Below are 22,196 nucleotides of genomic sequence, written 5' to 3' on the forward strand. Positions count from 1 at the left end.
AACTCTGGGCTCAGCTCTGGAACCTGGCTCAGAACTCTGCCTATCTCTTTCTCTATTTTTGTCTAGGACACAGAGTTCCCCCTCAAAACCAAAGGGAGTTCCCTTAAGAATTTGACAACATCAAGTAAATAGCACTTGGAGGGCCTGAAATAGAGCTGATATTGTCCACTGTTCAGAGACTAGACATGCTTCAGATCCCAGCCCCACGCTCTCACCAAACCCTTCCCCAGACCCCTGCTCCAGTGCCACTCACGGCACCTTCCTCTGGGCTCTTCCCTGAACTACTTAAGTAATTCCTCAGTGATCGCAGTTCAGTCTGTGCGCCTTCCCTCTAATCTACTTCATGCTTGTTCTTAATCTTTCTAGAGCAAGGTCTGATTAAGTTGTCCCTCTGCCTCAAAATGCGTGATGCTTTTCTATTTCCTACCAAATTCAGTTCAAGTTCTTAAAGGCCTCCTCATCTGGTTCCAGTCTGCTTTCTAACATTTTCTCCCATTTTCTTTTCAGGGATACTGTAACTCTCAGCAAACCAAACCACTTTCACTCCCTGGACATTCCACCTCTTGTGCTCAGTGTTGTTTCCTAAGTGCCATCCCACCCCCATTTCTGCCAGTACAAATTTCTAGACCTCTTTACAAGGAAATTCCAGCTCAAATGTTCCTCCTCCACGTAGCCTCCCTGATCCCTCCAGCCAGGTCTCTCCCTCCAAATTGGCAGAGGACATGCTTTGCTGTTTCCCTCATGGTACTCAGTTATTTCCATATTCGTTTTATTTCTGTAAGTCTTTACTTCAGAAACCATAAGCTCCTAGGGTCAGAGACTTCATTCAATCAACCCCAGGCCTGGGGACACCTTGGTACAAGAGACAGGTATGGCCCTGTCCGAATGGAACTTAATCAAATGGAGTTTAGTCTAACTGCTTTTAAATAATCAATCACCATTGTAATAAAAGCACAGGATGCTCGTGAACCTAACAGGAAGTCAGAGCCCAGCGTGGGAGGCTCTGGGAATGCTTCTTTAAGAAGTGAAACTTAGGTATGGACTTGATGGATGAGTAAACCGGACTAAAGGGAGGGAAATGGCAGCACCAGTGTTTCAGAGAACAATCTGGAGAAATTGTGGCCAGGCTGACGGCAGTTGTTCTGAGGATTAGACTTGAAGTGGGAGTTGAGGCAAACTGTCAGGTGCCATGCTTCTCGGTGTTCTGTCCTAAAGTTCCCTGGTGAGTACCTCTGAGCATTCTGGTAAAGTGAGCTTATGACCATTTCCTGGCAACATTCAATTATTCCTTCAACATTTTTTTGAGTTCTACTATGTGCCTGGCACTACAGCGAATATACAAATAGAAGACACAGTCCCTGATGTCAAGAAATAAATCAGGTGAGGGAGACACGCTAGTTATAATAGACAAGACTTTTTAAGTGGCTACTCTATACTAGGTGCTTGCTGTTCTAAGCCTTTTACATATAATCATTCCATTCTCATAACTGCCCCAGGAGGTAGCTTTACAAGACAGTGTGACTGAGACGTGGGTTGGTGTAGCTAAACAAAATCTGCTAGGGAGAGGGACCTTCACCCCAAAACTGGAGGTAGACGGGAGTGGGGACTGAGTGGCGGGTTCCAAGAGGAGGTGAAGCCTGACCTTTGTAGTGAAAGTCCAACTACAACTAGCCAAGCACAGCAGGCCGGGACGGATTTCCCAGGGAGCGGGAGGCGGACTTTAAGCAGGGCAGTGGCCCGGTTAAAACATGACCCAGCAGAAACGGGAAGGATGGACCAGAGGGGGCCGGACTGGAGAGAGGGCTGTTTTTGTTTCTAGGCCAGAAACAACAGAGGCTTGAATTAAGTAGCAGCAGCAGGGATGGAGAAAATGACAGAAAATATTACCAACAGGGGTGGGAAAGATAATCCAGAGGTGATATTTAGGTAAAATCACACAAAGAAAAGCACAAGACCAGTTCACATATTTACAGCAAGGTCACCTGTAACTGTTCCACATCAGGAGAGTAAGTTAACTTGACTCTCCTTTAGAACTAGGCCGTGGCACAAAAGACAAAAACACCCATCTGCATAAACGAACTCACACTTTCTGCCAGCGTTACCCTCCCTCAAGGGTCTCCCAAAATGCTAGTGCCCCAAAGAATCGCAACGCTAGGACTGGCGGGGTCAAAGCTTCAGGGTTTTCTTCCTATCGCTGGGTCTGGGAGAGCTGAGCGCTGTATCAACTCAAGACTTCTCGGGTTGCAGCCCTGTTGGTGCCTAGGGAGTTCAGGGTGGCTCTACTGCCTTTCTATAATGGGTAGGAAGGGCCCTATCTGCGTGGGTCATACATTTGTTATTATGTCACTGGGTTTTTGAAAACCAAATCACTCACAGTGCTAGCATTTTATAAACTGTAAAACACTCTGAAAAGGAATTTTTACTAATCTTGTAGGTAGACTCATTTGCATTCAACAGAGAATTCTGTTTCTGGACAAAAGTTATCATGTACACAGGTCCTACCACATTTACCACTGCTGCCTGAAATGCCAAAGAGAGCACATCTGCCTCAGCCCCTAAATTAAAGTGGACTAGTGGAATTTTATTTGGTTGTGATCTTTTCTTATGTTCTAAAGCAACTTTCCCAACAGAGGGTCTCTAGATGGCAAGAATCATCAGAGGTAATTCATTTGTAGCTGGCCCTTTACTGAGTGTGTGTATGTGTATGGTGCTAAGCCTGTCTAACTTTTCAGGTTCTCTGGTCAATGAGACGCACTCACTCACTTATTCAGTCTTTCAGACTCCAGCCAAAGGCCCCCAGAAATGTTAGCCATGGAAAAAAGTAGGCAACAGTAGAAAGAAGGGTGTGGGACTGTATGGAGGCGCCCCACAAAATGACTCTAAAGACAGCTCTGCCCATAGCCTCTGCAGTGACTTGTTTGCTTATCTATAGAATGGGTGGGTATAAAAATTTCAAGTATTTTTGGCACAAGAATTCAAGAAAACAAATCAAGAGTTTAACAACAGTAAAACAGCTTTCCCTTCGTCCCCACGGCTGTTCAAACCCTGGTTCTCATCCTTTTGCTGATGAGGAAGCTCTTTCTGGATTGACTATATGCCCCATCTTAGTTTTCCCATCTGTATAAAAGTTTACCCATGTGAAAAATGAATTACATTACATTTTGGGATTTGATGTTTATGAGCAAGTTCCCCCCATTTAAACTCTCAGTACATTTGCAGATCTCTCAATTTAGTACTTAGAACAAACATTCTGTTCAGAAAAGAACGCCCCAACTGTGTATCCCAGTGCCATGCATCGAGGAGACAGACACACATCTTCCTTTACTACCTTTAGTATCATTCTCTGAAAGGAATTTTTCTGGCCTGTTATTCATATGCAAATCAAACTGTAAGGCAGGAGTACTTAAAAGTCTACGTTCTGCATTTATATGGATCACCTGTGGCTGAGGAAGCTACTGAGGACCCCAACACAGTTTGCCGGCCTTGAACGGTTTGGTACACCATTGTTAAAAACACTCAACAGGGCTTCCCTGGTGGTGCAGTGGTTGAGAGTCCGCCTGCCAATGCAGGGGACACCGGTTCGTGCCCCGGTCTGGGAAGATCCCACATGCCGCGGAGCGGCTGGGCCCGTGAGCCACGGCCGCTGAGCCTGCGCGTCTGGAGCGTGTGCTCTGTGACTGGAGAGGCCACAGCAGTAAGAGGCCTGCGTACTGCAAGAAAAACCAAAAAAACAAAACACTCAACACACTCACTGAATGATAGAAAATGCTTCTTAAAAATTTATGCTTTTCCTCCCTGAACTTAAGTGATGCTGGTAGCTTGGGGTCAGGGCACAGTCTCCTTTGGCGGTTGCTCTCACTCTATAGACCACTTATTGTCAAAATCCACAGCAAGGTGCATCTGTAGTTAGAATGCCCTTCCTTCAGGCTCTCACAGGCTCATCACCTAGGCAATGAGTTGCCTTCCCCCAGTAAGTACCATTCTCTACTCCTTGGTTGTAAGGTATTATTGAAATACCCCAACAGGTCTCTCTAATCAATGAAGTATAGCCTCAGAAAGATTCAAGGCAACTTCTCAAGACATAACCCACCACTCAGGAAAGCAGGTCTGCACAAGATACCTGGCCAACAGCTCTAGGATTTGATGACTTTCTCCAACTAGCCTCCTTTATATTCTTTTCCGTTTTAGGGATGGTGTTCATGGACTCCTTGCCCTTTCAGCTCTTTTCTTACCTGCCCAGGAAGCTGATGTGTATGCTGACTCGCAGAACACTCTCTAGTCTGTACAAACTCAATGGATGCTTACTTAAGGTGCGCCTTAGTCTCATGACTTTTCTTATCCACTTGACCTCGATCAGCACCACCAATTCTTCCTTCCAGCCAACAGTAAATAACAACAGCAGGAAGTTTTACTCCATAAAGCATTAATAAGATATTTTAATGAAGGGTCGGGGTGGGGGGGGAACCAAACAAACCTTAGTCTTATGTTTCTATTCAAAGACACTCAAAACTATTTTTTTCCCTGCCCATCCCGTCTAACTGCAACTTTATTTGTGACCATGTAATAAAGGCTGGTTTAAAGTTTTTGTTTTTAAAAAAGTTTAAACCTTTTAAAAAAAGATTAAACAACCAGGCTAGCAAAAAGTACTCAATACATACTTTCCTTATATCAAACAAGCTAATATTTCAGTACAATGTAACTATACAGAATATATACGATACACATATATTCACAAAGCAAACACTATAGGCTCAGAACATATTTGAAAAAACATGATATTCACAGTGATTACAACAACTCTAAAAATGATTGTAACATTGAAACGGCACTTAGTATACAAAAAAGTCACAAAAATATATATATGTATGTAGTCACCAAGAACTATGGTTCCTGTAAAGTACTCATAGCCAGATACTAGTATATAAAATGTGAAGTTCTGACACTGTATACATTTTTAGGAAACAAAACAAATCCAAAACCATTTTTGTTACTGTTGAAAGTCAAACATGCCAAATAACTTAGCTATGGCCACTGTAACCAAGTAAAGCCAAACTTGAAGGAGATGATAACTGGATACAAAGCTGGTGAACTTGGGCCTGTCACAGGTAAGAAAGTTGTACTGGTTCTAGGAGGGTAGAAGACGTGACAACACCCTTCCACATAATTTAATTCACATTTTTTCCCCAGCATCACCTTCCCTCCCCCAAGGGTTTCACCAAATGCCACTGCCCAAGAAGAATCATAATGCTGTAACTAGCAAGATAAAAGTTTCTCCCAAACTTCCTTGATGTTGGGCTATAGGTGAATTTTAAAGCATGCATTCATTAGCTAAACAGGACCACCAGTCACCCATCTGGAAGACTGTGGTACATACACACCTTCCTCCTAGGCTGGATGTACTAGAAAGTACTCCAGTTTTTGAATGGAGCCAGATTTATATGTTAGCTCTGTAAAATATTGAGCTACTATAGCAGCAAATACAAAATTACAGAAACTAAAACAATTTTATTTAAAAACTGATTTCTGTTACATCAAAACAATTTTTTTCCCTTCACGTCTGTTTCCTTTAATCAGACATTAATTTCTTCTATCACTGAATTATGGTCTATTGTCTCAAATCGGCTTTTCATTATGCTGCTGTGGAAAAAGACAAGTTCAAATCCTGGAAAGTTTACATTTACTCTTAAAAATGGGAATACAGGAAATTTAAAGTAAAAAAAAAAAGTCTGTTCTAAAAGTATCTCTCACAAATATATATATTTAAATATTAAAATAGGCTACCTAGGATTTTTATAAAATGGCTTTTGAAAAGATAGCAGAGGCACAAAGAAGCCATATACTATCTTCCAATTGGACATAAGGTGCCACAAGGGTGCCCTACAAGGAGGCAGGCAATCTCTATCTGATGCAACAGGAGGCACCAGCAACAACAGAAAAATCAAATATATTATTGGGACCTGGATTGAAATCAAATTTTACTCTACAAGAGACTGTTGTATTTTTAAAAAATATCTTGAAATATAAGCATTAGAAGCCATCACTTTGTACAAGGAAGAAAATGAATAAAGTTTATGATCTCACTCCTGATCACCTGATGGCATTCATTTCAGGCACCTGAAAGATGAACAGCAGTGTAACTTTCAGTAATTTAATGGACCACTCTCAGTATGAGAGACTTTACATAGCATTTGTCAACTTGAAAACTGATAACTGAAATAAAAGAAAGCTCTTAGAGAAAACACAATTATAACCTAATCATAGAAAAGGTTCTTTCTAGAAAAAGCAGGTGTTTCTAGGAGCTGCAAGAAAGGCTTCCCATCTTTAAATGAACACAGCCTCCACTAATACCAAGGAAACAGCATGTGTTTAGAGGAGATGACGGCTCCTCTTAATGTAGGGAAGATTGATCCTTCCTCAGCAGATGATGTACTTTGGTAACCTGAATATTCGTTTACAGGGTGATTTTTAAACCTGTTTAATTGAATAATGAAATCTGGCTATGGTTAGACCGGTATTTGGGAAAACAGGGACTATTTAATAAAAGTCACAACACGGTAGAACCTCAAACCATCAAGCAGCAATTTTACCAATAAATCATTACAATTGAGCCTAGGGCTTTAAGTTTACTCAGCAAAATCAGTCAGTTTAAAAGAGAAAGGCAATCATCAAAGAATCAGATTTTATAAACCAGGCACTTCAAACGGAAATTTAAAAATTTTAAGTCTTTAAAAAATTTTTTTTAAAGTTTTTTGTTTTCAACCAATGGTCTGAACCCTTAAATTCTTCGAAAACTATTATGTACATAAGAACCTTGGTATTAGTTGGAACTGGCCTGGCCCCTATGCAGAGGGAGCTATATAACCGAAGTAGCATATACACTTGAAGGCAGTCTCAATTTTTGGATACTGCCAAATTGAGATGCCAGTAACATCATCTCCTGACATCTCTGCAGAGACTATTTGTAAAGATATGGAACTATTACTTTTTTTTAATCATAAAAATATAATCACTATGATGTAGTAGAAATATCTAACTGTGTCAAGTATGAAGTTAAAAAAAAAAGTACAACTATGATGTCACTAAGAGTCTTCATCCCATAATCTGACATAGGCTTAACTCCCCATTAATAAATCTCAACATATTTATAATCTAAAAATGAAATACCCATAGACTGTCTGCTCCTTAGTTGAACCTGGAAATTGGTTCAACTCTACTTCATTGTTAATGTGAACCATTATTGCTTTTGGCAAATTAGTCTTGCTGAGGACCTTCCAAATAAAAATACCCTATGGCCACCAACATGCTGTCAAGCAAAAATGACACTGAAAGATAAAAAAGGGTATAGGCAAAATATGGAATAACTTAAATTTTGACGATTTGAGCCTAAAGCCTGGGAGGAGTATGCTTAGCTATAAATATTCCTCATAGACATGGTTAATGTAATTGAGCACCCCCCATTCTGTACCACTGATTTAGAAAAGAAAATCTTGTTTGTATACATGGTTCTCTCAGTAACTTTCAAAATCTAAATATATTATAAATAAATCATCTTATGTCAATAACTTACACTGAAAACCACATTTACTACCTTTTAGCAAATTTGGGTCGCTTCCAGATGTGAACTTTACTAGTTTTTTCCCTCCCAATTAATATTAATAACTAGAAAACTATTCTCCCTCACTTAGTTGTATACTCCAGAGCTTCACATTTTCAATACAGGTGAAAATAGAGTAAGTGACACACAAAAGTTTTAATTCTCTTCATCAATTCCTTAAATCTCAAAGCCCTTTCGGGTACAATATTATAATTTTAGGATTGTTCATTCATCAAGTAATAAGAATAATTCTCTCCATGTGGTACACTAGTACAAACTGCCATTACCTTATAAAGTAATGTATTTCTCAGGGGCTACAAAGCTAAAAGAAACTGAACCATGATCTGAGAATCTTCAGAATAAAAGCCACTAAGCTAGTTAACTCGTCTCCATTTAGATTAAGTATGAGAATAAAAAATAATAAGAGATAAAATAAAAGACCGAAAAGACTTAATACAACTTCCAAAGGCTCCCAGGGAACCATTTACACATCTGGAGAGACTGGCTCAGTAGTTAGAAGGTAACAGAGTTACCAACGATAAGTATATTAGATGTGCTGGCTGGTTCATTCCACTTGGTAACATATTTTAACAAAATGGAAGTTTTTTTGTTTTGAAAACCGAAGGGCATGTGTCATAACATGGAACCAGAATGTAAGTTCTGTAAGCCAGAATGGTTGCTGAAATGTTAAAATGTAAGAATGAATGAAGCTATTTAAACATTTTAGTACACTTTTGCCTCACTGAAAGTGAGAACTTTAAAAACTGGCAATGTAACTAAATATATAACTAATTATTTAAAATGAAAATGAAGAAGGTTACTTTAAATTCAAAGTAAGAAATATCCATTTAAATACATTTGTGGGTGATAACCTCCATCTGCATCCCTTTCTCGAACTTAAAATTCAAAAAAATGAAAACAAGTATTAATGCTTTCGTTTCTGAATTAGTACAATCACTGACATGCTAGATGCTTCCACTGTTAGAATACACCCTTAAAAATGGAAAGAATGACTGCAGGAGCTGTAATATCCAGTATCACAGCAAATATCTTTGCTCATTTCTAAAGTATGTATATCATACCTATTTGGTAGCTTTAAAATGAAAAATAAATGCTTTTCTTATATAAAATACTTGGTTTAAAAAGGCAATTTATCTTGCATCCTAAAATTTAAGCCCTTTAACAAAGTTACCCCTCCTTGGGCCTTTCAGAAAGATAGCTATGCTAAAGTATTCTAAACTGGAATTTTTTTTATGTTTAGTTATACTGGTAATTTCTAATGGATGAGATAATATAACTGGCTTTCATCTCTGCAATGTTTTCCATATATTCTGGTAAAAATTATATATCCAGGCATCCTTCTCTTAGAGGAATTTTAAATAAATCTAAATAGCACTATATACAATTATCCCTCATAGCTTAGTTTCCTAAAACAGATCCATAAGCTAAGTATCCTTAAACTGTGTATCAAGAAAAATGTAGAGCCTCACTGAAATAGAAAAAAAGGACTCTTTATATCACATGTTAAGTACTAGTTAGTTACCTGTATTGATAAGATTTGGGGAGCAGACAACCAACAATCGGCATTTTCACAGTAGATTCAAACGTTTCATAAAACTTGGAAATCTGTATAATTTGTAAATACCAATGAAAATCTAAAGTTTCCATTTGGGAAAAAATAGCCAGTGATGGTGGTCAATCCTACATTCTGAGAACACAGAACACCTCAGAGCTGCCAAAACTGTGTAGGACTCTCTTAATACAAAATTCTCAGGACGGGGGTGTGCTAAAACACTTTCAACCCACAAATCTCCAAATGGTTCTGATATATTTCTTCTCATTAACCCTATTTCTTTCCTCCTTTTCTTCCTTCCTTCTTCTTCTTTTTTAAAAAAATAACTCTTAGAACTGAGGGCAACAATGACTCCTGGTCATAATTTTACCGATTCTTTGTTTTCTCCATTAAGATTTTAAAATTAACTTTTGAGATTTATCTACTGGTAGGCATAACAGTTTCCAAAGGATCTATATTACATTAAAAATAAAAATTCCTGACCTTTCCAGTTGAGACACAGCAGTACCGCTATTAGTATCACAGTCTGTTGAAGAAAGTAATTCAACCTATTAGTAAAGAAGCATATATAATGGGAGGCCATCATAATCTGTGTATGTTGATTTTCCTGAAGGTACTATACCTATGTTTGGGAGCAAAGAGGAAACAACAGGTTCATGAGTGAGAAAAGGAGTTGGAAACAAGTTAAAAATAGCAGAATATTCAAACAGACAGAAAGAACATTAGCCTAAAAAAAATCTTCAATGAGTTCACTTTCCCTTCCTTTACATTTGTAGGGGATAAAAGAAGTTACAGAATTAGCCAATTAATAAAAAAATGAAACAAATCACTATAACTTAGAAAAATTTTATTATTAACGACTAGCACCCAGACAAAACTGAGATCTTGTGTTTTGAATAAGAAACTGTATTTTCTTTTTCTAACCTAATCAGGTGTTTTCATAATTATTAAACTTTGGGTATATACATAGAAAAAAAGAGTTACGCAAAAGATCATTGTTCATGGACTCATGAATATTTAGGATCAAGGTCAGTGATGCTTTAATGGCACCAGGTAAAAATGTATATTCCAGTCTAGAGTATCATATATGTTTCAACTATAAACCACGAAGTTTCTTTCTTTTCTTTTCTTTTTTAGCAGCAAGAGGTAATAGTCATTAATTTAAGGTTTTTAGTTTTTCTTTAGTCTTAACAATCCTTTTTTTCCCCAAATAGATTTGAGTCATAGATCATCATTTTATAGACTCTCCTCTACTTCTACATTATTGCTTACATTGCGTAAAAACTATCCTAACTGCTTTTAATATGACATTTGGCAATGTCTTAAAATATTTTGGAATAAGGACAATTTATCACTGTCATATGGGTATTTTGTAAACAATCGCAGTTGGGTTAAGAATATAGCCTTAACAGAGAATTCTTTATTTTGTCCAAAACAGCAGAATAAAAACATCCTCAACAATACACAAACCTATGTATAAAATATAGAACATCTCCAGTATATCTCCTTTTCATGGGATCATGCCAAGTATAGGCAAGAGAAAACTGATTTAGGCAATGACCCAATTAGCCAGGCATTAACATTCAAAGACCAGGTAAACAGTAATTTTATCCAGAAAAGCAGTATGAAAGAGTTCCTATGAAGCCGATTCACACACTATATTCTCTGTTCCTGGTCATTTCACACAAGTTGACTATCCTTAACCATGGTTCTTCGCCTTCTTTCACAGAAGAAAGATTATTTGGAGGAGTGGTACTACAAAGGTACAGGGAATACCTACCCCAATACCAAATTTTCACCATGAAAAACTATAGTGACAAAGCTTAAAAAAAAAAAAAAAACACAAAACACGTGGGATTTCAGAAGTATATACCCTAATAATTTTTAAGAAAGCTCACCATAAATACTTCCAAAAACAACAGGCTTTACAAAAGACTGTACAATATCCTGTGTATAGGAGTAAACATCTATTCAGGCCATCTGCCAGATTCGTTCTGTAATATGTCTCTGGTGTACGCTTTCATTTCAGGAAGGTCAATAATCATCTGATTTCTTCTTGACCTAGTGATCTGTTGTTAGCCTACTCCTGATAATGGAAGAGGAAACTGATACCAGTTTTAAGTCAGCTGGTTCTCCTTAAGTCTCAAGGTTTCTATTATATTTCAACACCATGTTACTGTGCACTTACAGAAGCAATCTCTCAGTCATGAAAAATAAAACATCAGTTGCAGAACTTACAAAGTAAAAAGGGAAATTCTTTCCCAAACCCTTTTTTTCTTAAAAAGTTAAATTAAATTCAAATGTACAAGACCAAGCACAGGCACTTTCCAAAAATCAAAAATGAAGCCAAACCATGAAATTACTCAATAGTTACAGAAGACAGCTCTGATTTTGGGGGTTCCTCTCTGGTTGCCTCGGCACAAGCACTGGTCTTTGGCTGCCCTGGCATTTCCTCCTCTTTTTCTGTCAGCCCACCAAGAGACCCCAAGGGAAAAGTGCTTTCACAATTCTGGGTCGAGGAGACCTGTGAAATTACAGGCATCTGGACAGAGGAGTTGTTTTCAAAACTGTGTTCTCCAAGATCATACTGAACAAGGGTCTCTTCTTGCTCCTGGTTTAAGTAGTCCGGTACTAGGAAATCACTAGGTAAGAGGCAAAGGATGAAACAGGGAGTTAATTTTCAAGCCAGTAATAAATAAGACACAATACAAAGACCTGATTTGTAAAACAAGACTGGGATTTTTCATTTCTCTAATTTTTGAATGAAGATTAGAACTCAGGAATTTTCAACTTCTAAACTTTCCTAAATATATGAACCAAAACCATCCATTAGGACCAAAGTATACCAACTCTCCCTACCACCAAGAGAGCTAAGATTATCACCTTCAGTGTCACTCTGGACACCTAAACAGCCTTGCTTGTTCTAATGTAGAAGAGTTTTTGTATACAAAACAGATGGAAATAGCATGTTCATTTAAACAAAGATCATTTGAATAACTTATGAGTAACCTTTCTTGGATTATACACTAATTATAAGGTATATAAACCTAGCTTTTTATTACTTCCTGGATATAAATTAGTTAAGAAACTAAATCCTCAGGCATAAGTGACCTTTTATATAATCTACTATATAGAGAAATGTAAAAAACTACTTAGATGCTTGATTTAAATCTTTACAGTTAAACAAAAAAAAATTCATTACACTTTATAATGTCAATAACTAATATACTTAAGGTTATTTTATAATTTGTCCACTATTAATTTAAAAAACTGAAGTCTGCTCATCTGCAAAGCAATTTAAGATGTCCTATGTTATATTTTCTAAAAAGTGTTCAGGTGTTAAACAAGAGTAGAGGATAGAGGGCTCAGTACAGGGAAGATATAGAAAACAGGCGTGGTTAACTGGGACACTATTTTAGTCCGGAACAAAGTTTGTTATGTCATGTATAATCTAGGTTTAGTGATATGATAACCAGACACCCAGAGTTAGAAATGATTACATTAAACAAAATGTCTGGCTTGAAGAGAAAACAAAATCTATGCAGGAATAATCTACTGAAAAATAAGATTTAAAAAATGAAGGCAGTTAAAAATTTAAGATTTGATTTTATAAGAAACTAAGAATTCCTACAGATGTACAATTCTGATAAAGTATTAAAAATAGACAACAGAATTTTATATCTAGAGGAGACCTTAGGAATCATCTTTAAAGCTTACATTTTATCTTTCTCTACGTTTCAAGCTTCTTCGTCTGTAAAGTGATGTGTTAAATCATAACACTAGTTAGTGGCAGAGCTAGAACTAGAACCTGATCCTTGGATACCCAATAAATCAGAAAGGTAACTCTATTATAAGCTTTTTATATTAAAAGCATGGAGCTCTAAACTGAAATAAAAAAAGGAAAACTTCATTTGATGTAAATTATCATATCCATTAGTTCTACACCATAGTTGGTGTAGAATTTTCTCTTATTATTTAAAGAAAAAAGAGAGAAGTGGTCAAGAATTTAATTAACATCCAAAGAGTCTGAAGTAATCCACTATCACTAAATATCATCTGACACGGTAAATTCTCCAATAAGGTCTATTTTAAAATGTACTACAGAATTACTTTAACCTTGTATTTAAAAAAACAACAACAAAAACGCACAAAAAAACCAAAGCAAGCTGATAAGTAGTCTACTTCTGTAGGAAAAGATTTCTAATGCCAACTATAAATGTATTTAAAATTGTTTATACTTAGAAGGATCAGCAAAATTTGATCAGATCAGGAGATCAGAGCATTATTGGATAGTGGGAATTTAAAAGGCATGTGACTGATTAGCTGGCAACCTGATAAAAAAACACAGCAGGCTGCCCTAAAAGCAGGAAAAGAGAGTTTAGAAAGCAGTTTTCCTGGTTCGGTTTTTGTTGTGCACCTCACCTGCTCTGGAAGTAGTTTGCTAGCTCTGACGCTTCATGGTTCAGACTCCTCAGGTGCACGATTAAATTTCCAGAGTTGGTGAACATGGCGCCACATGTTTTGCACTCGTAAATCCGAGGCTTGCGGATAATGTGCCGGGAAACCCTCATGTGGTGTTTATATTCCCCGAAGGAAGTGAAAGTGGCACTACATATCTGGCACCGGAAACAGCGTTTACCTTCATGCTTTAGGCGATGCATCTTTAGCGAGTAAGCCCTGGTGAACTTTTTCCCACAGCGGTCACACTGAAATGGTTTAATTCCTATAAAATAAAGCAAAACAAAATATTATCTAAAAATAAAATAAGTGGAAATGTCATAAACCTCACAGACTTCTGAACTGTAATTCTGTAGCAAGAGATAATCTGAAAAGACAAAAATCATCAGCAAAAATGAGTTCCAAACTCAGTATCTCAGAAAAGGTACAGAACATCTAAGAAGTCGCTAGTGCTTGAAAAAAGAAAGCGAGAAAGAAAGGCACCATGGGGTGGGGGTAATTGAGGTAATATATACTCCAATGGATTTTTGAACGCTTCCAAATCTTGTATTTTATAGACTTCAAAGCACAATTTAACCAGAGTATTTAAGCAGAGCCCAAATCTTCACAAAAGATTACTTCATTTCATTAAAGTAGTGAGGTTTATATTGAGAAGATGTGAAAATGATCAGTACCTACTCTTCATTTCCTATCTCAAGAGAAAAATGAGAAGAAAAAAGGGAAATTCTAACATCTCTGAACATAATTAGTGATTGCAACAGAACTACTACTTGATTGAGTTTTTGGGTATTTAATGTAATAGTGATGGAAAAATATGTAGAAATTAATATATGAAATATAAAGTATATTAATGGTCCCTTCCAATTCATTATCACAGTTTTAGCAAATAAAATTTCAAAACCCTTCAAAACATCATCCATTGATTCAACAAAGTCATAGGGAATTAGTGTTAGCACAGGGACTGTTAGACCTATCTAAGTGAAATAGTTATACAGCTGAGAATAGCGGTAAAGATTTCTTATCAGAGGTCAGTGTTCTATCTGCAAGAATTTTACTGCCTTTACGTGAACACTTAACTTAAATTTCAAATATGTTTTACACATCATTTATCCAAAATCTCTTTTACACCAAAAAAATACTACAAGGCTGACTAATCAGGGCACAGAGAAATTTAGGACTGTAGAATTAAAATTAAATTATTGTTATTAATTTTTAAAAACTTTTTATTTGGAAATAATTATAAATTTAGAGAAGTTACAAGAATAGTACAAAGAACACCAATATACATCCTGTTAACCCCATTTGCTTTACCGTATGTATTTGTGCTTTTCTCCCTCACATATATACACACATGCATCTGATATCCTTTTCATTTACATATTACACCCAACCCAAGTCTTAATGAGAATACTGATGCCTGTAAGCAAATACATTTCTGACACTGCACCAATTCAGCAATGGACCTATGTTTATCTGTTCTCACTAGACTTCCCAGAGATAAACTTTTTTCTAACTCAAAAGCATCTGTTTACTGTTTTTAACTGGAAGTTCAAAATAAAATGTTTTGGAGTGCTCATTTATGCCACAATAGGGATGATGACATTACCTGAGTGGATGAGCATGTGCTGTTTCAGGTTCTGAATACGGGTGAATCGCACCCCACATGTTGGACACTGAAAAGGTCTATCTGGACCATTTGGACTTGGCCGTTCTGTGCTGCTGGTGGAAGGAGCAATGTAGAGTTGGTAGGGATACTGAACATTTTCCAATCTAAAAAACAGACCAAAGAAGGCAACCAGGCTCTGATTTTTAAGTTCAATAAACACTTCTGCACAACTTTAAATGAACAACAACAACAAAAAAACACTTTAAGACTTTTTGAAGCAGTTTAAAAGTTAGATTACAAGTTTCATTTATAACAAAAGGAGAAACAATGTTATTGTCCAGAATGTCAAGTATCTTAAGTTAAGCAAGGTCGTATGACCAAGCACATATCATAAACGATTTTACTTTAGGTATCTTTAATCTCTCTAATACTTTCCTTCCTACTACTGCTTTAATTCAGGCCCTCATCAATACACGGCTGAATTAATAACTCCTTCTCTTTAGCCCACACCCCTTTAACCCATCCTCACTGTTTCACAGTGATCTCTCTGATTAAATCAGTCCCCTGATAAAAATCCTGCGATGGTTCACTGTTATCTTGAGTGAAGGCAGACGAGACTCTGCATGATCTGGGTCTGTGTACTCTTCCAGCCTCATTTCTTGTCATACTCCCCAAACATACCCATACCAAGCAGTTCCTCCTTAACAGTTCTCTCTGAGTGCTGTGCTTTCATGTATTTAACTTCCTTCACGTGCTTAGATAACACGCCCAGCCGTTTTATGAAATGTACCCAAGAAGTTACCTCCTCCTCCCGAAAGCCTTCTTTGATTCATCAGTGGTTTAGGCAGGTACCCTCCTATGCAGAGCAACCGATCCCTCTGCAGATGACTCATGATTATCTGCTTACTTGTCTGTCTTTAACCTCTTCCCCCTCCCCCAAAGTTGGCTTGATCTCTTTGAGGGTAAAGGGTTATTACGTTTCATCTCAATATGCCACCACTCAGCACAGTATCTAGTATAGAACAGACAACCTCATTAACGTTTGAAATTAAGGAATGTAGGCATATTTCCATTTGTTTACACCTTCATTAACGTATTCAAATGACTCTGGTTCATAACCTGCTGTATCAGGTTTAGCTATTCAAGAACAAAAAACCTTGTTTGAGTTCTTTGAATCCTTCAAGTTTTCAACAAATATACTTTTTAAGTCTGTCCCGGACTCTAAGAGGAGGAGTTAATTCAGTGAAGTCTATATTCAGTGGTCAGAGACAGACAATAAACACTTGAGAAAATGATCAGAACAGAGAATTAAAACAGAGTGATCGGTGTTTTACTTTAGACTGGTGGTCAGGAAAATTTTCCTTGAGAACTGACACTTAGACAGTGATCTGAAGATTCAGGAAAGAGTGAGCAATGTGGAAATTAGGGGAGAAAGCATTTCAGGCAGAGTAAAGGCCCTAAAATGGCAGACAGGCCCCAAACCAGAACAAATATGGACTAGAAATATTCTAGGAACTGAAAGAAGGTCAGCGTGGCTGGATATGGTATGCAAGGAGGAGTATGGTCTGAAGGAAGTCCTATCAGGTAGGCCTGTAAAGGCATAGTGAGGAGTTTAGATTTTAAGTGTGAATCTACTGGAGAATTTTAAGAATCTGCTACTTAGAACAGCAACATAATCTGACTTAATTTAAAAAACAAAATCATTCTGGCTGCTACATGGAGAATGACTGGAGTAGGGGAGAATGAAATCAGGGGCCAGTTGAAGATTACTGTAGTGAAGGCAAAAGATGGTGGTGACCTGGGCTGGGGTGGCAGTAGCAGAGCTGGAGGGGAAGTGGACTGAGAAGGAGGAGAAGTATATTTTGGATGCAGAGCTGACAGGACTTGCTTAAAGATTAAATATGGTGGTGGGAGGTGAGGGAAAGAAGGATCAAGTATAATTCCCAGAGACAATGCTTGGGAAACTGGGGGGATGATGGTGCTGTTCACCGAGACAGGAGGACTGGAGGAGCAGGCCTGAGGGGAGGGAAAGGCTAGAGTCTGTCTTGGCCATATATTAAGTCTTGGCCCTGCTATGTCTATGTGAAAATTATCAAACAGGAAGGGTCAATGTGAAGATAATGACTTGGGAACCATGAGTATATAGATAAGGGTTTGATCAACTTTTTTGGTAGCAGGTCAGATGTAATTATTTTTGGCTTTGCACACCACATGATCTGTTTCAACCATTCAACTCTGCCATCCACGGACAATATATAAACAAATGAGCATGTCTGTGTTCCAATAAAACTTGATTTACAAATAAAGGTGGTGGCTGGAATTAGCCTGTGGTCCACAGCCTGCCAACCCCTAATATAGATACTATTTAAAGCAACTGGGCTGGGAAGTCTTGGAAATGCCAAAAAAAACCCCTTGTACTATAAGTTGTCTAATTTATGTGGCTACCTGATGACTAAGAAATATACTAAAGGGAGGTCGCAATAAACTTTTATATAATTCCCAGATAGAATGCTTGGGTTTAGAGTTACAAGCACAGCCCTTACAAGAAAACTATGTACTATGTTAGTACTAACCGATCATCATCATCTGCGTGAGCACTGGTGCTAGAAGTGCTCTGAAGTGTAGGTAACCCTTCAGTGACGCCTTCATCTACTGAACCTGTGAATAAAAGACAGCTGTCAATACTTTGGTGTAATAAATAAAGCCAAGATATAAATTGTAAGCTGTGTCTCCAAGCCTCTGAACAGATTATCTAATGTATATACCCTGAATTACCGGTCAGAAGTAGTAGTGTTCTATAACTTTTTAACTTTTGTTTAATTTTTACATTTTATTTTATTATTTGGCTGCATCGGGTCTTAGTTGCGGCACACGGGGTCTTCGTTGTGACGTGCGGGATCTTTTGTTGCGGTGCATGGGCTCAGTAGTTGTGGCACATGGGCTTAGTTGCCCTGCAGCAAGTGGGATCTGGATTGAACACACATCCATCCCCTGCATTGGAAGGCGGATTCTTAACCACTGGACCACCAGGTTAAGTCCCTACTTTTATTTTAATTAAACGTTTATGTGATTTTAAAAAATCACATGTGAAACAACAGCCTTATATCACTACTTAAATTCTTTCAAGAGTATTTCTTTGATATAAATTTTAGAAAGTAGAGCAATTCAAATGTAAACTAAACAAAAATTCACATAAAATTAAGTAATGTTGTAACAATCATTTAAGGAAGCACTAACAAGTTTTGTTTTTTAAAACTTATTTTATTGTGACATACAACTTACTTGTTGTACACATAACTTCCACATAGAATGAGAAAGACAGCTGTAAGGTGAACATCTGTGAAACCTCCTCACAACCTCCTAAAACACTGGCAGCATCCTGAAAGTTCCCATTACCCTTCTCTGATCACAAACCCCTCCTTCCAGGAGGCAACCATCAGCATCCTCTTTCATTTTTTTCCTTTTCTTCTTATCCTGCTTCCTTTTATTTATTTTTTATTTCCATTTGTTTTTGGCTGTGCTGTTCCGCTTGCTGGATCCTCCCCCAACCAGGGATCGAACCCGCGCCCTCGGCAGTGAAAGCGCAGAGTCCTAACCACTGGACCGCCAGGAAATCCCCTCCCCCTTCCTTTTAAAAAGTAATTTTACCTCAAATGCATATTTCCATAAACTAGGGGTTGTTTTATGCTACAACACAGCTGAACACCATCGAGGGTTGCTTTCACTCCAGTGGCAGAGTGGAGCAAGTGAGCTTGGGACAGAAGTCAAGTCTAAAATATTTACTATCATGCCCTCACCACGAAGAGTACGCAAGAGTACATACCATTTAATGGTGTCTGGTTTAAACTTTACATAAAATGAGTCACACTATGTATTCTTATGCCTTGCTTCTTTCCTTCAATACTGTGGACTTATCCATGTTGTTACATGTAAATGAAGTTAGATATTATTCATCATCTATCCAATTCACTCTTTTTTTTTTTTTTGCGGTACGCGGGCCTCTCACTGTTGTGGCCCCTCCCGCTGCGGAGCACAGGCTCTGGACTCGCAGGCTCCGCGGCATGTGGGATCCTCCTGGACCGGGGCACGAACCCGCGTCCCCTGCATCGGCAGGCAGACTCTCAACCACTGTGCCACCAGGGAAGCCCTATCCAATTCACTCTTGATGGACAGTTTCAGGCTACTATGAGCAACACTGCTGGGAATATACTTTGTTGTTTTTGTTGTTCCCGACCAGGGATTGAGAACGCATGCCCCCTGCAGTGGAAGCGCAGAGCCCTAACCACTGGACCGCTAGGGAATTCCCTGCTGTGCATATATTCAAGTAACAATGCACATACACATGCTTTTTTTTCTAGGGTATCTATTATCAGGAATGGACTTGCTCGGTCATAGAATATGTATTTTTTTAACTTCATGTATTTATTGAACCCCTCTTCTGTGACATGCCTGTTCAAGTCTTGCTATTGAGTTGTCCTTTTTATCATGAGTTCTTTTCATGTTTCGGATACAAAATCTTTGTAGGTAAAAGATGTTACAAATATTTTCCCCTCTTACATGGCTTGTCTTTTTACATTTTCTTTTGATGACCAAAAAATTTATATTTTAATTGAATTGATCAGTCTTTTCCTTTATGGTTATGGCTTTCAGAGCTTGTTTTTAAAAATCCTTCCCTATCTCAAATTACCTTATGAAAGATTTAGGTTTTGCCCTTGGCACTTGGGTCTTTTCTTTAACACACCTGGAGTTGATTTTGTGATGGAACACAGTTACTGGAAAGTCTGTCTTTTCTCCTCTGCTCTGCAGTGCTCTAAAAGCATGGGTCTGTTTCTGGGTTCTCTACTAGTTCCCTCTGCTTGTCTGTACTTGCATGAATGCCACACTTTAGTTACTGTAGCTTTATAATAAATCTTGATTTGAGGTGGATCAAATCCTCTCACCTTGTTCATTTGCTCCCTGAACATCTTGGAATTTGCTGGCCTCTTATCTATGGACTGTTGTCTTTCGTAGATTCTGGAAAATTCTCAGCCATTCTCTCCTCTCCTTTTAGGACTTTCATCATACCTATGTTTGTACCATCCATAACCCTTACCCTCTTTTACACCTATAGTCTCTACCACTGTCTGTGTGATGGTTAATGTATGTGTCAATGTACTGGGCTAAGGGGTGACCAGAGGGCTGGTAAAACATAATTTCTGGGTGTGTCTGTGAGGGTGTTTCCAGAGAGATCAGCATTTAAATTGGTAGACTTTGTAAGGAAGATCATCTTCACCAATTGCAGGTGGGTATCATCCAGTCTGGTGATGGCCTGAACAGAACAAAAAGGTGAAAGAAGGGCAAATTTGCTCTCTGCTTGAGCTGGGACATCCATCTTCTCCTGCTCTTGAACATCAGCACTTCTGGTTCTTGGGCCTTTGGACTTGGACTGGGATTTTGGACACTAAGAGGCCAGCAGTTCCCAGGCCTTCGGATTTGGGCTGGAACCACACAACCGACTTTCCTGGCCTCCACCTGGCAGACAGCAGATTATGGAATTTCTAACCCTCCAAAATCATGTGAGTGAATCCCTCCGAATAAACCTCCTTCTGTATATCTATATATATGTCCTACTGGTTCTGTTTCTCTGGAGAACCCTAATAGTTTCTCTCTCTGTGCAGCACTCAGGTGATTTCTTCTAATTTATCTTCTGATTCACCAATTCTCTCTTCTGCTGAAATCCCATCTGCTGCCAAAATGTTTGATATCCATGTTTCGTGCGTGCGCAGGTTGTTCTGACAGTGATTACTGCCCTTGAAAATGATTTGCAGGGGACTGATTTGCTAAGGGGAGGATGAACATACCCTCTTCCAGAGAAGCTTTCTGTTCGCCTCTGCCAGATTCCTAGAGGGCAGGCCCTGTCTAACCCAATTCACTGTTTGAGATTCACTGGCCTACCCATGCAAGGAGTAAGCAGAATGTAAATCTGCAGGAGGCTGGTCTGTGCCCACCACTTCTCAGGGATGTGTTTTTTCCCCCTTTTCCCTTTTCATCTCTTAGTCGGCCCACTGCCAAGGCAGCTGTTTCTAGAATCCCCTGTGGAGTCTGGAGGAAGGGGAGCAGGTTGAGTCCTAGTGCTTAATGCGTGGGGCAACTTCTTTAAGACTTCACAGGGTCGACCTCTGTTTCCCTCACTCTTCGACTTGATGAACCAAAGCCCTCTTGTGTTTTGGCAAATGTCTTACGTAAAAAATGGTTTTAGTGCTCTGATATGTACTTACCTCTCTGCATCAGACTCCCCCCTAAAATTAACCTGGCAGTTCCCTAACCATCTTTTCAAATACTTTAAAAGGTGACTTAAAATAAAAAGATCACGTTGTTTTCAGTGGGAGGGTAGATCCAACCAGCCTCGCCTGTTCTCATCAGGTACTAAACCCGGTCAATGTCTTTACGGCGTGCGAATAAGCTGTGCTGCCCCAAGTGAACAAACGAGCCTCTGCGGCTGTGCAGTCCTTACGGCCAGCACTCTTCTGGTTGCAGTATTTTAATGAAAGCTAAAAGGTACTAACTGTAACAGTTGTACAACACCATATACATGTGAACATTTAATAAATATCATCTGTTAACAGATACACAGGATGAAACTTCCTCCCAGTGAAAATTTTGAATCTGATACTTCAGTTTTCCCCCTTGGAACACTTGAATTTGCTGACATTAGGAACCGATTACATTTTCTACTTAAGTAAAATTTTCCAAAAAACTAACCGAATCCCTTTTAAGGCATCCAAGCTTACTTTATTAAATAATTTGCACTAGAAAATTTGTGACAGTTGTATTTTGCCTTGACTTCTTAAATAAATAATACTAAATATAATTCTTTTCTTGTTTCTTGATGACTCACGGTAATCATCAAGAACACCAATTGTTATACTGTGTTCTAATACACTGATAGAGATTTTTTTTTTTTTTTTTGCGGTATGCGGGCCTCT

The 22,196-nt window shown here is 38.3% G+C and overlaps 1 protein-coding gene across 4 annotated transcripts in view; it reads right to left on the reverse strand.

Annotated features, from left to right (window-relative positions):
- Positions 1-4,406: 4,406 nt before the first annotated feature.
- ZBTB44 (zinc finger and BTB domain containing 44) overlaps positions 4,407-22,196 on the reverse strand; it is a 70,241-nt gene continuing 52,451 nt past the window's right edge. For 2 of the 4 annotated variants that reach the window (XM_079928954.1, XM_079928953.1), the window contains 4 exons: positions 17,805-17,889; positions 15,232-15,395; positions 13,590-13,890; positions 4,407-11,809 (listed from right to left, as the gene is read on the reverse strand). In XM_079928954.1, the coding sequence (XP_079785080.1) occupies positions 11,527-11,809; positions 13,590-13,890; positions 15,232-15,395; positions 17,805-17,889 (833 nt within the window). In that variant the 3' untranslated portion in view covers positions 4,407-11,526. The remainder of the gene's footprint in view (positions 11,810-13,589; positions 13,891-15,231; positions 15,396-17,804; positions 17,890-22,196) is intronic. The other 2 variants (XM_079928955.1, XM_079928956.1) reach the window with 2 other exon arrangements.

This window comes from Stenella coeruleoalba (genome assembly GCF_951394435.1).
Source record: "Stenella coeruleoalba genome assembly, chromosome: 8".
NCBI lineage: Eukaryota > Metazoa > Chordata > Mammalia > Artiodactyla > Delphinidae > Stenella > Stenella coeruleoalba.